Source organism: Halichoerus grypus, chromosome 12 (genome assembly GCF_964656455.1).
Source record: "Halichoerus grypus chromosome 12, mHalGry1.hap1.1, whole genome shotgun sequence".
NCBI classification, from domain to species: domain Eukaryota; kingdom Metazoa; phylum Chordata; class Mammalia; order Carnivora; family Phocidae; genus Halichoerus; species Halichoerus grypus.
In genome coordinates, this window is record NC_135723.1 from 84,611,401 (window position 1) to 84,628,111 (window position 16,711).

At 36.0% G+C, this 16,711-nt stretch overlaps 1 protein-coding gene across 3 annotated transcripts in view; it reads left to right on the forward strand.

The window, feature by feature from the left end:
- Positions 1-16,711, forward strand: part of KLHDC10 (kelch domain containing 10) — a 55,490-nt gene that overhangs the window by 21,023 nt on the left and 17,756 nt on the right. Inside the window, exon 2 of one of the 3 annotated variants that reach the window (XM_078059560.1) lies at positions 4,625-4,711. The exons of the other annotated variants lie outside the window; for them this stretch is intronic. Within the exon in view, the coding sequence (XP_077915686.1) occupies positions 4,625-4,711 (87 nt within the window). The remainder of the gene's footprint in view (positions 1-4,624; positions 4,712-16,711) is intronic. 3 annotated transcript variants of the gene reach the window in all.

Below are 16,711 nucleotides of genomic sequence, written 5' to 3' on the forward strand. Positions count from 1 at the left end.
AAATTTTTGTGTCCTTATACATTAAAAAATGTAATCTCACAATTGAGAGTTTGAGTAGATAAAGAATCTGGACCATCTGTTGAAAAGACTGTTCTTCCCCATTGAGCCATTGAATAGTCTTGTCTCCTTTGTCAAAAGTCAATTGACCATAGATGTTTGGGTTTACTTGTGGACTCTTAATTCTATTCCATTGATCTATATGTCCATCCTTATGCCAGTACTAAACTGTTTTGAATACTGTATCTTTGTAGTAAGTTTTGAAGTCAGAAAGTGTGAGTCTTCCAGTTTAGTTCTTTTTCAAGATTGCTTTGGTTTTCTGGGTTCCTTGAATTTCCATATGAAGTATACGATTAGCTTGTCCACTTCTGGAAAAAAGGCAGTTGGAATTTTGGTTGAGATTGCTTAATTCTTTTATATCTTAACTTTGTGAAGTACTTTCTACTTCTTTTTCCTTCTCTACTGTATTCTGGTGAGTTTCTTGGCTCCATCTTTTATTGTATTAATTAAGTTTGTTCATTAACTCTATCTTTTCAGTTCTTAGGTTTTTTAGTTCAATGATCAAAACTTAATTTCTGAGGGCTCCAATTGATTTCTTTTTTAAATAAATGCATTATTATCTTGCATATCTCTGAGGATATTAATTGTATTTGATCTAAGGTCTTACCCTATTTAACCTGTCAACTTTCTTTGGGTGTGAGTTCTTCTGTTAGTCACACTCATGCCTCTTTTTCATGTTTGAGTCTTGGTTTTGTGCTCATTTATCTTTATTTGAGAGTCCTTGTTAGCCTTCCTGTAAATGTTACATCTATTACTGCAGCATGTCTCCACTGATTGTGGGTAGAGATGGAATGGGATGGAGTGTACCATTGCCAATCTTCTTTGTATGAGTGTCCCCTCTTCTACCTGGGAGTTAATATCCATCTAGGGTTCTGTCTTACTCTCTGATCCAGTGTTTATACTCATTGTTCCTACCTGGGGAGTGACACCTGTCTTGTTTAATGCCACTATTCCCATCTGGGAATACCTCTGTTCCATAATGCTTGACCCAAAGAGGTAAATGGGGGAGAGGCTGATCTGCTTTGTAACTTCTGTGCCACTCCCCAATCTGTAAATTCTGTTAAGTTGTTTCAGTTCTTCCTGCTGTTTTCCGCTTCTGGGCTTATTTTACTGTAAGGACTGCTCTGACCACTTGCAGTAGCCCTTTACTCTGGGTGTATAGGACCATGTTTTTCATATTTCAGTGATTCCTCATAGTATTAGTCCACTAAAAACATTTCTTGCTTTCTTTTGATTTTGGATTTTTAAAAAAATGGCTTCTGTGTTATTTGCTGGGCTTTGGGGAAAGGGGAGTGTGCTCAGCCTACCACTCTGTTTCAGTCAATGCCTTTGTCATATTTATATTGAAATAAATTTAATAGAAAGGAAAACAAAATAAAAGCAAAAAATAGGGGTGCCTGTCTGGCTCAGTTGGCAGAGCATGTGACTCTTGATCTCTGGGTCCTGAGTTTGAGCTCCACGTCGGGTGTAGAGATTTCTTTAAAAAAAATTATAAACATTAGCAAAAAACAAAATATTGAAGAAATTATGCTTTTTGTTTTTGTTTTGAAGAGTAGAAGCAATCACAAATGAAGATTGGCAGTTTGAATATATAAAAATCAAAGCTTCAATGAACAAAACTTCAGACCAGGAATATATCTATATGAAATTGGAAAGGCATATATTTGCTATGTTGCTGGTTTTTCTCTGTTTCTGATCTTTGGGTAAAGGAAGAAAATGTGGGTTCTGAAGTCAGCGCCTACTTTGCATGAATAACCTCTGTAGAGTCAACATTAGCTTGTGCCTATGACAGACTTATGTTGGTGGCTGAGAAACAGGCCAAAGATGTTTGACAGAGCTCTGAGAAAACGTCAAAAGGATTTTTTATTATAAGTGTGGTTCAGTAATTTTCAGTATTATTCCCTTAGTGTTATTCTAAATTTGTTTGTATTTTTCCATGATAAAATATATCATGGAATTTTTGGATACTATAAAAGAGGTGATAATCCTCAGTCCTAATCATAACCACGTTAACACTTTGGTATGTTTCTTTACAGTATTTTTTTTAACATAGTTAAAAAAATAAAGTAATATGATATTATTTTTCTTCCAGTCCAAAAGTAATGCCTACTCAATGGGAAAGCTTGGAAAATAAAGACCAGCATTAAGGAGAAAAATCCCAAAATCACTCATAGTAACCACCCAAAGATAACCACAATTAAAATTTGATGTATATCCTTCCTGTATTTTTCATGAATCTATACAAGCACTTTTTTCTTTACTAATATGGTATCATACTCTGGTACTATTTTGTACTTGCATTTTTTGTTTACAATATATTGTGAATATTTTCTCATGTGAATAAATATTCGTGTATATACTTTTTAGTGTGTGGAATATGAACATATTTAAGTATGTTTATTTAGCATACTTACTTAACCATCTCCCTATCGTTGGACATTGAAAGTGTTTCTAATTTTTTACCATTATAAATAATATAATAGTGAGTATCTTTGTCCATACATCTTTCCATGCATCTGTGATTGTTTCTTTAGGAATAAATTCCTAGAAGTGGAATAGCTGGGTCAAAGGGTATGTACATTTTAACACTTTTGATACATAAAAATGTCAAATTTTAAGCTAATCACTTGTTATATTCTGTCTTGTATTGCTATCTAATTGTTTTATGTGTCTGTCTTGTCTCCCTAATTAGAATATAAGCTTCTTGAGGTCAGGGGAAGTTTCTTATAAATCTTTTGTATCCTTTGACAGTATGGTTTACAATGTTGGACTTAGGAGTTATCAACAAAAATTGTATTGATTTAAAGCTGTGGTTCTCCAGACTTTTGGATATCATTAACTTGTAATTTAAAAAATATGTGTATTTTGGGGCTACACATAGGCTTGTAAATTTTCTGTTTTTCCAAGAAAGAATAATAAAATCAAAACCAACTACCCATTTCCTATCACCTCTATTTCATAAAATAAAGCATATTTAATAACAAAAAATTCCTAATCCCTGAAAAAAGGACAGGCCTTTAAATGGAACACTTTACCTTTAAAAAAAAAAATCACTGCCTTGTTCATTTGTTTTTGTTTTTGTTTTTGTTTTGGGCTGGTCAGTCTTTACCTTAGCCTAGCAGTGGTCTGTAGATCAACATTTGGGCATTGCTGATTTAAAAGACTTAGTTAAAAGATAACCCTTTTGCAAAAATGAATATTTCCTCCCCTTGCCAAGGAGTCTGCCTTCTCCACATAATAAGTATGTATGCACCAGTAATGCCATTTCATTACACACTATTTGTGTATCTCTATGTACAAGTACTACAGTAAACAAACCAGACCTTGCTGATAAACATCTAAATTTATTTTCAATTGCCAAACCCCAAAACTGTACACTTTCTAAGGAATTTGAGACAAGATAAGTGTGGTATGGTATAGTGGAAAGAAGGCAGGTTTTAAAGTCAGACAGGCTGAGCTTGGATGCTGGGTCAGGCATTAAGTCACTTAATTTTCCTTTGGCTTCCTGACTTATAAAATTAAAATGATAATATCTTCCTCAAAGTGTTTTTATGGCTACCGTTATGGCAATTACTTCACTGTAATATAATTATTTGTTTAGACATCTGCCTTCCTCACAAGACCAAGAGCTGTTGAGGGTAGGAGTCATCTCCTTGCACGACCCTAGGGCCTAGTCTAGGGTTCAAGGCATAGCCAATGCTTAATGAAATGACTGTTGAATCCATACAGGATTGTTGTGAGGATCAAATGAGATAATATGTGTGGAAGCTCTTTGTAAACTTTAAACTCTATATAAATTTAATTGTATTGCCAGTAAAAGCTATCTTTGGGAGCTATCAAACTTTGGGAAGAGACAAAATTATCCCATTTACCAGTTCAATAATGCTTTGTATTTTTCTACTATATTATAAGAAAACAAGTTTTAATTGGGATTAATATGGAGCTGATTTGCTTCCTGGGAAGGCAGATGAATTTCCTTTTTTCTCTCCCACAGTGGAAGTGCCAAGATATTAAATGTTTGCTTTATTTGGTTGTCACCATAACATTTTAATTATAGCATTTTAATCAGCTTATTTCATATTCAAAGAATGGTGCCCATTGCTTTATCCTCTTACCCATTTAACTGATAAAAGAATACCAAACCTGGGAGAAAACAGAAGCCTACATTCTGCCAAATTAATTTTAGCCAGAGCTCCTTTTTTGACATTCACTGATTTTTAAAAATGTCATAATTTCTAATCTGTTTGTAAAGCTCCTGGTGAATTTTTGCCACAAGATGGCATTGGTGATTATTGAATGCATGTTCTGTTGAACCAGAATTCTGAAAAATGGTGTACATGTTGTTCGTATTCTTTGGGGATGAGTTGAATACCTTCATCACTGCTTATATATTAATTTAATTTTGTTTTGACTTCCAAAACAGGGTTAAATGCTACTTTACATCACTTCTTTCTGTATTCAAGTATTGTTTTGTTTCCTGTTTTTCTGTCTTTATAACTACAGTAACTATGTATTATTTGCCATGTGTTGTATGTGTCTGACTTATTGCTGATAATTGTGGTAACAGGTAAGAAGAAAATACGATGGGACCCAGTTAGGAGGCGCTTCATTCAGTCCTGTCCCATCATAAGGATCCCTAACAGGTTTTTGAGAGGTGGGTGATAACTAGCAAGAGATCTGTGCTTCATATGGATGGGTTAAAGGGAACTTTGAATTTTCTAAACTCAAATCTCTCTGGTTTTTAAAAATTGTCTAAACAGCTAAAATTGGAGTAAGAAAAGTCTAGAACTTAATTTTAAACCTGTGTTTCATATTGACCACTGTTGGAATTGTAATTATAAGTTTTAGGGAGTTAGAATCACTTAATGTGTATCAGATGGTAGATGGTAGAAATAAATCATCTAACTGATTATCAGTATTATTCTACTACAACCATATGAGAAAGAACGTGGAGTGAATAATCTATAAAACATGGGTGTGGGAAGGAATTTTCTAAATATCATTCTGAGGAAGAAATAAAGCTTAATTTATTTGATTGTATAAAATTAAAAACCTCTTATGTCAAAAACTATAAATAATGGCAGACAGTCACTCCTTTGCTGTCCTGCCCACCTTTCCCTTGCAGTGTATTCAATAAACTTAAGAAAAAGAAAACATAAATAACAAGATAAATTAAAGGGGGTAATATTTGTAACAAATGGTTACTATCATGAATATATAAGGAGCTCTTATAAACCAGTAGTTTAAAAAGCAAATGCCCACTAGAAAAATAGTTAAAAGGACATGAATAATCAATTCAATTCAAAGGTCAATAAATATGAACAAATATTTATTTTTACTATTATATAAATATGATAATTAAAATAATAAGATATCATTTTCACCTATGAGGTTGCTAAAGACTAAAAATAAGAATACCCAGTGTTGGCAAGGGTATGGGGACATGAAGCTCATACACTGAGGGAAGTGAAAATTTCACACAGCCTATCTGGATTCAATTTGGCAATATAATGTAAAAAAAAAACCCTAAAAATGGTGACATCCTTTGACCTAGTAATTCTTTCTTTTAGAAATGTTGCATTCCTTCTGTTTCTTATTTTTTCCACCAAAAGATACTCTATACTGAAAAAAAAATCTCAAAAGACGGTTGAAAACTGGTTCACACTGTTTTTTCGAGATATAACAAATTGTCAGACAAGCATGCCTAATGTGGTGATTTCGACTTCAATAAATTACTTATAAGCCACTATATCTAATTTTGACTGAAGATTATTAAAAAGAAAAAAAAAGTCTTGCAGCTGCTATAGATGTTCTGTATCTGGTACCTAACCTATTTGTAGCAGCCCTGTTCCACAGCATGGAAAGAAGAAAATCTAGACTAAATGGGTCAAGATAAGATACTTAGGGTGGGATGCTGTCTTTTAGAATAAATAATAATTTTATTGATACAAATTAAGAAGATATAATTTTAATATTATGTGACATGAACCATTGTGCATACATGGCCAAGCAGGCACATCAAATTCTATAACTTTTTTTTTCTATTTATAAACTAGAATGCTAATTTATTGTTTTACAATGAGAAAGCTAACTTGGGCTGACTAAATTTAAGTACAATTAAGAAATTGTTTAATTAGCACATAGAATTTAATATAATACCAATTTTGTACAATTATAAATGTAAAACAAAGGAAGCAATGAAATAACATCATATCTGGATGGTGAGATTTTATTTTCTTTGAATATTCTGTTTTTCAATTTTTTAATGATGGAAAAAAGAGATTAGCACAGGTAAGTTGCACACCTTTGATTATTTTGTAAGCCCTAACTTGCCTCCAACCATGGCTGAGCAAGATGTCTCTGTCAGTGCTGAGGGAGGCGGGAGGAAACCCAGCATCACCATCATCAGTCACCAGTGACTGCCTCTAAGTCAGTGGTCTTGTCTTAGTTCTCGCCTTCTTTGACCTGTTTGTAGTGTTTGATGCTGTTGACCACCTGCACCCTCTTAAATTTTCCTCTTCTTTTGGGTTACTTTACTGTACAATCCTAGATGTTTTCTTCTTCTCTTTGATTGTTCATTCTGTTTCCCTCACTAGCTTCTTTCTTCGTACCCACTAGAGGTGGGTATTGCTCCAATGTTCTGTCCTTCTCTCCATTATCTCCTTTGGTTCTCTCATCAGCTTTCACAGACTTAATTCTCTTCGTTCGTTCGTTCATTCTTTCATTCTTTTAGTATTTCTTGATTGCCTCCTGTGTAACAGGCAGTGTACTAGCTCATTATCTAGATAATAGAGAGTCAGATAAAGAAACAATTACAGAAAATAATTTGAGTGTAATTCTTTGTGATAAGTGCTGATGAGGTAGGATGGCATGGGATTACACAGAAGAGGTACCTGACTCCGCTTGTGGGGAGCAAGGAGAAGAGTGGCCATCAGGATAACTTCAGAAGAGATGTACTTAAAGGCTGAGTAGGTGTTAATGAGCAAGGGAGAGTTAGAACATCTCAAATCATGAGGACCACACAGCTTAAGTAAAGGCAGTGAGGCAAAACAGAGCATAGACTCTCAGAGAACTGTAGGGAGTTTAGCATAGTGGGAAAGAGTATGGAGAGAAGAAGCTGGAGAAGGCCCAGATCAAGTGGGGGTACCACCCAAGGGGAGTTTTCAAAATCACTTTGTTTTTTTAACCAGTGAAGAGATTTAACTGAAAGACCAGTTATGAGGTTATTATAGTTATCAAGGTGAGAAGTGATAGAGCCCGCAGTGAAGGTAGTTGTAATAAGAGCAGAGAGTAGGGAATTGATTTGAAATATAAGGAAGAAGAATTTGATGGGACTTGATTGATTTGACGAATACTGAAGAGGAGCTTTCTGTGTGGACCATTGTGCTCTTTATATGTGTTATATAGGTCGATAGTGGGGCAGATTTGAGAGAAAAGATGATACGTTCAGTTTATAATCTCCCCAAACCAATAATAGTGTAACCTTGCACCCTCAGCATAAGAGTTATTTCCAGGGAAAGCTCCTTGGAAGGCCTGTCTCTGTTCTGATGCCACCCTCCGTGTACCTGCCTGTATCACAGCACTTATCACACTGAATTCTAGTCCTTGCTTTCCGTGCCTGTGCCTGCCGTTAGACTGTAAGCTCTGTAAGGGCAGGAGTAGTGGGACAGTGCCTCTCATTTCTCTGTCTCCAGTCTGTAGCACAGAGCATGTGGTAGATACATCATGTGCATTTCAGTCCAACTGAATTATTAAAAAGGCCACTGTCAGGGAATAAGATGGGACTCAAATTTTCATACGTTCTCAACTTCCCTCTGGTGGTATGACAGTAAACTAATGAGTTGTTGAGAACACAAACATGCTGTTGTTTATTGTTTTCTTAGATTAAAAAAAACCTGTGCTTTTGAAATTGCCACTTTCAAGCCTCTCATTTTGGGAATCCTATACATTACCTCTGTTGATTCTGGTTTAAACAGTTTCAAAGGGCTCATTTTCTGTCACTGGATTCCTTTACTAGATCCTGCATTTTTTCATAAAGGTATCTCTACCAATTAAAAGTGTGGTGTGAAACAATACTGGTATAATAAAAACAATGGGTTTCCATTACAAAATGATGGCCTAAATGTACCCATTTACATTTCCATGCTTCTTAATATCATTGCAAAAGACAAAACAGACCTAAGAAAAAGAACAAATCCCAGTTGTAGAAAAGGAAGGCTTTGAAGCCAGATTATCTATGTCTGAATCCAGGCTCTACCATTTACCAACTGTGTGACTTTGGGCAAGTTCCTTACTCTTTTTTTTTTTTTTTTGGTCTTCAATTTCCTCCTCTGTAAAATGAAGATGATGATAGTAGTACCTACCTCCTAGGGTTATTGTGAGATCAAGAGAGATATTATGTGCAGAGCACTTTGAGTTTTTACGTTTAGCCAATGTTGAATTAATCTTAGCTGCTTTCATTATTATTTTATAATACCAGAAAGTCTAAGGAATTTCAGGGTAATAGAAAGCAGTTGGAATTATATTGATTGAGAAACCAGAACAGAATAAAACGGAACCCAAAATAGGTGCTTGTGCTGCACGCTGCAAGTCCGAGAATTCTTAGTAAGGCATCTTTCCTGAAACTCCAAGCCCAGCGTCAGCAAGTATGGGAGTAGGGAGCAGGTGTAGGAAAAATGGAACATCAAAGCAAATAATTAAGGGACTTCCTCCAAAACAGTTATTTCCCTTACTTCTCTCTCTTCATATTAAGAGCTCTGGCAACAGCATTAGTTCTAGGATAAAGCTATGAGGACAGCTCCTCAGGTGGAGTTAGGGATTTGCTTTGGGGAAGGTTGAGCAGGGTATGTTCATATGGACTGGGATTGGAGAGAGAGTGGGGGCACAAAGCAAAGCTTTGGATGAGGGAGGTGGAACAGGGACAGGAAAAGAAAGGGAGCTCCATCAAGGTGTGATGTACATTAAAGGACCATACCATCAAAATATGGCCTTTCTCATTCTGGCAATACCAAGGCAAAGCTACTTACCTTTTCTCTACTTCTAAAGGGCAACCTGTCTGTCAGTGTACCACTTACCTGCAGAGTCCCACAGTGAGTGAGACCTCCCATTTGGAGGTTTGGAGACAAAGTACTACAACCAGCAAGGAAACCCATGTCTCTCACAATCACTGACCAATGTAGTCCTTCATTTATTAATATAAATAGGTGATCAAGGCCCATCAGACATTTGAGGGAGATTAGACCTGAAAGAGGATGACTAAGATGAACAAATGAAACACCTGACCGTGGTGGAAACAGAGATAATGAGGAGGCAGAATGGAACTTTGGGAAGATCTGATCATAGATTTCCTCAGAGTCAAGAGTGAATTGGGTCTATAAATAAAAGACTAGCTGCTGAGGAGAAAAATGAATGATTAAAGAATTAGTTCTGTGTTGAAGTCTTGATTGCTGACATAAAAATGCAGTTGGAGTGTTAAAAGACAAGCTTAAGACCAATTTTTATGAAAATAAAAAAGCAATATAGAGACCATAATGCAAGAAGACCAAAAGAGAAAATACATGAGAGAAATTCATACTTTGAGGATAAATCTAAGTGATCCAGTATCCATTTCATAGAGTTACAGAAGGAAATATCAGACAGTGGAAGAGAGAAAATAAAGAAATACAGAATATTTCCCTATACTTAAGAAAGACTCTGACTTTTCAAGTGTAAAGGGCCCACCAAGGAACAGGCAGGAAGAACACAAAAACAAAAGCATGTATCTATACATTGCTGAACTCCTTATGATTCCAGAGACAGAAAATAGTGTACATTTTCTTAGTCTTAGGGCAAGACTAAGAATCAGACTGGTGTTGGATTTCTTACCTGCAACATGATTGGCTACGATAAGTACCTTCAGTGTTCTGAGAGAAAATTATTTTGAACAGAACTCTGTACCGAGCCTCACTAATGTTTAAGTGGGGGTAAAAATAAATGAGAAGTCTGAAACTTTACAACACATACCCTTTTTGACAAAATTACTTTGAAGAGATAATTCCCAGTAAAATGAAAACAAATCCAAGAAAGAGGGAGATTGGGATATAGGAAGCAACAGTGTGCAAAGAAACCAGTAAAACTTAAGAACTACGTCCAAATAAAGGGACTGTGAAGCCAAGTTTAATTGTTAAGAAAAGATTTATAAAAATACAGAATAAGATAAATGTGTGTATATGTGTATATATGTTTTATACATATAACATTCTGTAACTAAAAATACAGAATAATATAAATACATATGTGTATGTATGTGTTTGTATATGTGTATATATATAGATATAAGTAACATTCTATAACATTTCAGATGATTTAAACAAATTGGGGGTAGGGAGAAAGTAAAACTGCTTAACATCATCTAATTTTTTGTTCCAGAATTTACAGGTGTAATATGGGCTTATTAAAATTCAAATAATACGGAAATACATAGGATGAAAAATGAATATCCTTATCTCAAGCATATATAACAAATTTGAACAGATTAGTAAGAAAAAAACAGACATCTCAATAGAAGAACGTATTAAAGGCTTGAGCAGACATTTCTCAAAAGAAAAAACTCTAGTTGGCCAATAAACAGGAAAAGGTGCCCAATCTCATTAGTAATGAGACAAATGCCTATTAAAACCACAATGAAATAGGTCTACAAACTGATAAGAATTGCTAAATTTAGGGGCACCTGGGTGGCTCAGTTGGTTAAGTGACTGCCTTCGGCTCAGGTCATGAACCTGGAGTCCCAGGATCGAGTCCCGCATCGGGCTCCCTGCTCAGCAGGGAGTCTGCCTCTCCCTCTGACCCTCCCCCCTCTCATGCTCTCTCCCTATCTCATTCTCTCTCAAATAAACAAATAAAATCTTTAAAAATAAATAAAGTGGAGAATTGCTAAATTTAAAAGACTGACAATACCAATAATAAGTATTTTGTAAACAGTTTGACCTTACCTAGCAAAGGTAAAGATTTCCATAAATTGGGGCCCAGAAATTACATTTCTAGATTTATAACCAACAAATGGGGGTCCCCATGCACCTGAAAACATGTACAAAAATGTTTATAGCAGCATTAAGAGCCACTAATTTGAAACAACCCAAATGTCTATTCACTCAATGTAGAGTGGATAAATCGTGGTATATATTCGTACAAAGAAATACTATTTGTTTTTTTTTAAAGGTTTTATTTATTTGTCAGAGAGAAGAGCACAAGCAGGGGGAGTGGCAGACAGAGGGAGAAGCAGGCTCCCAGCTGAGCAAGGAGCCCGATGCGGGACTCAATCCCAGGACCCTGGGATCATGACCTGAGCCAAAGGCAGATGCTTAACCGACTGAGCCACCCAGGAATCCCAAGAAATACTATTTGACAATGGAAATGAACAGACTACTTCACCCCAAACAACGTGAATGAATCTCAGAAACATAATTATGAATGAAAGAGCCCAGAAAGAATACCATACTATATCATTCTACTAAAATACACTTCAAAACTAGGCCAAAATAGGGGCGTCTGGGTGGCTCAGTCGTTAAGTGTCTGCCTTCGGCTCAGGTCGTGATCTCGGTGTCCTGGGATCGAGCTCCGCATCATTGGGCTCCCTGCTCGGTGGGAAGCCTGCTTCTCCCTCTCCCACTCCCCCTGCTTGTGTTCCCTCTCTTGCTGTCTCTGTCAAATAAATTAAAACAAAACAAAACAAAACTAGGCCAAAATAAACAGTACTGTTTAGGGATGCATATTAGGTATAATAAAGCTATTAAAAGAAAGCAAGTTTTATGATTGCCATAAAAATAGGAAATACGTTTCCTCTAGAAGTGAAGGAGGTGGACGGAGGGAGTTGTGACCAAAAGGAGCAGGTAAGGGGGCATCTGGGTGCTGACAATATTCAGTATTTTGACCTGAGTGATGATTACCTTTTTGATAATTTGTTAAGCTGTACATTTATAGTTATATGTGTTCCTATACATGTGTTATATTTCACAATAATGTTAAATTAAAAAAGCAAAGGTCCTGCTTCACATCTTTATTCTTCACCTTATTTCCCTCTCCAGAAGTAATCACTGTTAATAGCCAAGTTTTTTTCCGTGTGTGGTTTGTTTACTGAGAGAGAGAGAGAGAGCGCGCGCGAGTGTGCTCCGGAGCCTGGGGGGAGGGTGGGGAGGGGTGGAGGGAGAGAGAGAATCTTAACCAGGCTCCACAGCCGAGCACGGAGCCCCACGCGGAGATCGATTTCAGCACCGTGAAATCATGACCTAAGCGGAAATCACAAGTCAGTCGCTTAACGGACTGAGTCACCCAGTTGCCCCTGTATGTGGTTTATTCTTTTTTTTTTTTTTTAAAGATTTTATTTATTTATTTGACAGAGAGAGACAGAGCGAGAGAGGGAGCACAAGCAGGGGGAGTGGGAGAGGGAGAAGCAGGCTTCCCGCCGAGCAGGGAGGCCGATGCGGGGCTCGATCCCAGGACTCTGGGATCATGACCTGAGCCGAAGGCAGACGCTTAACGACTGAGCCACCCAGGCGCCCCGGTTTATTCTTAATATTGTTAGGAAAACAAAAATTCATGGTTTTTAAAAATTTATTAGAAAGAGGGAAGGCACGTGTGCATGCCAACAGCAGAGGGGCAGAGGGAGAGAGAGAATCCTCAGGCGGACCCCATGGCTGAGTGAGGAGCTGGGAAGCCAGGCTTGATCCCAGGGCCTTGAGATCATGACCTGAGTTGAAATGAAGAGTCGGCCGTTTAAATGACTGAGCCACCCAGGCGCCCCGAGTTTATGGGTTTTAAAAAAATATTAGAGGTAATGGGATGTGGATCTTCTAGGAGAAAAGGAAAGAAAAATAAGAAAGCTTAATTATTTTAATAAAATCAGAAAAGTGGAAAAATCAAGATTTTCTTGCTATCAAAAAAAGTGTCTAATAAAATTTGATACTCAATGTGTTCGTTTTGTTAAAATGCATCAAGCTGTACTCTTATATGCAATTTTCTGTATGTTACAGTTCAATAAAAATTTTATTTAAAAAAAAACCATACCCATTCCTGGTAAGGAAAAAATTTGCAGGCATCCAAGAATAAAGGAAAATTTATTTTATTGATAGGCTATCTATAAGAAACCAATTGCAAATATTATATATAATGGCGAAACATTACCAATATCCTCATTAAAGTAAAAATAAGACAAAAATGCTCAGTATCCTCTCCACTCTTCCACCTTGTTCTGGAGGTTTCAGCCAGTACTGTAGAAGACAAGGAAAAAAATAAAAGGTACATATATTGGAAAGAAAGAGCTGACAGTTGTCATTAATAACATGTACATGATTGTCTAGTATAAAATTCGAGATAATTAATGATAACTAATACCAGAATTCAGACAGTTGGCTGGATAAAATTTGAACTTGCAAAGATAAATTACTTCTCTATATATTAACAACAACCAATTAGAAAATAAAATAAAGAGATATCCATTCACCATTACATGGAAAATTATAAAGTACCTAGAAATAAAAAGCAAGAAGAAAACAATGAAACTATGCTAATGGCTATCAAAAAAAGATGAGGATAAATGGCTAGAGATTGTTCCTTCATGACATAATTTCAGACTCAACAGAGAAGCTACAAGAATGGTAAAAAATTCTATACCATTCGCCCAGATTCCCCAAATGTTAACATTTGATCACATTTGCTTGATCCTGGTCCCTCTCTTCTCTTGCCTCTCCTCTTCCCTCTCACCCCCTCTTTCTCTCTATATATAACACATGTATACATATGCACATGCATATTGTTTTTGTTTGAACTGTTTGAGGTTAAGCTCCAGACATGATGCCACATTACCCCTAAATACTTTAGTGTCTGTTCTTGAAAAACAAATACTCTTTTTGACTGCAGAACTAGTACCCAAAATAAGAAATTAACACTATTAACGCCGTAAGTAATGGATAAAATTAACACTAGTATCTAATTTACAGACCTTTCAGATTTTGCCAATTATTCTAATGATGTCCTTTGTAGTAAAAGAAAATCCCAAATCGTGTGTTGCATTCAGTTTTCATATATCTTTAGCTTTGACACTGATATTTTTGAACATTATAGACTAGTTATATTGTGGAATGTCCCTTAGTTTGTGTTTGCCTCATGTTTTTTCATGATTACATTCAGCTTATGCATTTTTGCTCTATCAGCTTATGCAATATGGTTCTATCACATTGCATCTATAACAGTTTAAAGCATATATTCCTTTGACCCAGAAGTACTCAGACATTTGCATATGAACATATGTAAAGGAAGCTTTGTTACAATATTGTAATGGTGAAAACATTGGCTAATCACCTGATCATATGTTACCTTATGTTGGACAGCCAGCTTCTTTCTTCCTTTGGGCTAGAAACTAAAGCCCATTTCCCTGGTTACCATGAGCTCTGGCTTCTGCCCTGGGGTAAAGAGCAAGTGTTTGTGACAAGGTGAGCACATAGGAGAAGATGGCTCAGACATCATAGGTACACACTCCCTTAGCTGGATGTTGTCTTCTGGATATTGGGAGTTCACCTCTGCATGCAAGTTCAGTTTTAATTTTTGACTTTTTTTATGTTTGAATTGTTTACATTTTCTAGTGGAAGTTCCTGAATCAGGTAACCTAATTCAATGGGTGATTTTATTAGTAGCAAGCCATTTTTAGGAAAGTGAGATCTGCACATGGAGAATTTGGGGGAGGATTCAGAGAACTATTTAACAATCTAAAATCCAATTTTATTTTGGTCAAGGCTGATGAGCCTGTGCTATATCCCACATAATGAAAATCAGTGCTTAGTCTCCATGGCATTGGCCCTGACAAATTCCCATGATTTATTCAAAGTAAAATTTGACTTTCTGATATGTTAGTTACTCTTGGGCTGTAAGTATGTACAAAGAAGTCTCTAGTTACTGACTAAAGAGAAAGAAGAGTTACCCCTTTACTCCCAGCTATCAGACTTCTTGACAGCATGTTTAATATTTATCAAACATTGATCAGATGCTCTTTACCCAACAGTTTAATTTGCATAGATAATTAAATTACTTACAAAAGCCAGCAATTGAGTTAGACCAGCCCTGTTCAATAGAAATGTAAGCCACAAGTTTAAAAATTTCTAGTAGTCACAATAAAAAAGTAAAAGGTGGCATTAATTTTAATACTTTTATTTAACTCAGGACATCAAAAATATCATTTCAACATACATTCAGTACAAAAGTTAGTAATTTTACATTCATTTTTGGATACTAAGTCTTTGAAATCCAGTGGGTATTTTACATTGAAATCATATCTCAGTTTGGACCATCCTCATTTCAAGTGCTCAGCATTAATATGTGGCTAGTGGCTACTGCATTGGACAGTGCAGGACTAGACCAGAAGCTCTAGAGGACAGAAATGGTAGTGGTCCTATCACCGTATCCCCAGCACCTTTTGCAGTACCTGGTACATAGCAAGTATCCAGTGATATTTTTGACTTAATGAGTGAATGAGTGGATAAATATAAAACCATCTTTTCACTAACTCCTCAACCTTTAATCCGTTTGAATCACATTTGTCACAAAAATAGTTGTCAGTTAACTCATAATGGAATATCTGCTCTATAGCCATTGAGAGAAAATCCTGGAATATACTGTATGTCTTTTCATATTTGTCCAAAAGCAGTTTTAAAAAATTATCTGTTGACTCCAGGGAGTAAAGCAAATGACATTATAGAGATTCTTAGAGTTCCCATCTATTGCCACAGCAACTCTGTTATGTTTTTTCTTTAAATTTGTCTAATTTTTAGAACCATTTCTGTTTTGAGAAGACCATTGCATAATCCAACCCCTGCCCCTGAAATCGTATATCTCTTAAGTATAATGATATCAAAGTCCATTGAGAGCTGTACACTATTTTGATCATGCCTGTCACTGTTTACTTTGACCTGAAGTTAAAATCAATGAAACTCCTAGTGTCTTTTATATAGCTCCAACTGTTTTAGGTGTTATGGGTAATACAGGATAATTGTTATACATGATCTTTGCCCTCGAGGAGCTCATAACCTATTTGGAAAAGAAAAACAAATGTTAACAAAATGAGTAGAGAAAAATTAAGTTAATAAACTTTTGTGTAGTGTTTTTTGTGTGCCTTAGGCTTGGTGCTAGAAAGGTGAATGCAGGTACATTCCTCTTTCTTCAAATAGTTCACAGATACTTGGAAAGATTCATATATAAACCAATAAACATTTTAATAAAGTATGAAAAATCTGTGAGGTACAGGAATAATATCCCCTTATACAGACGAGGAAGCTGAGATACAGTGAGGGTCAGTGACTTGCTCAAGGTAGCAGTTAGAAAAAACCTGGATTCAAATCTAGATATTTGTAGGAGCCTTTGCTTTTTCTTCCACACCACACTTTCTGTGTTTCAAGATTCCTAGAAAGAGAAATTGAGTTCTTCAGTTGAGGTAAATCACAGCTCATGAGTAAATTTTCTGATTATAGTTTGCCTAATTTTATATTCACGTATTTACACAGTTACGGTGTAATAATCTTATTGTGTGTATATATCCTATTTGAATTACAGGGTACTGAACTTTAAGGGCCCTAGGGTCTTATTGAGGAGAAAACTGTAAGGGCTGGACTTGGAGGCATTTCCACAAGTA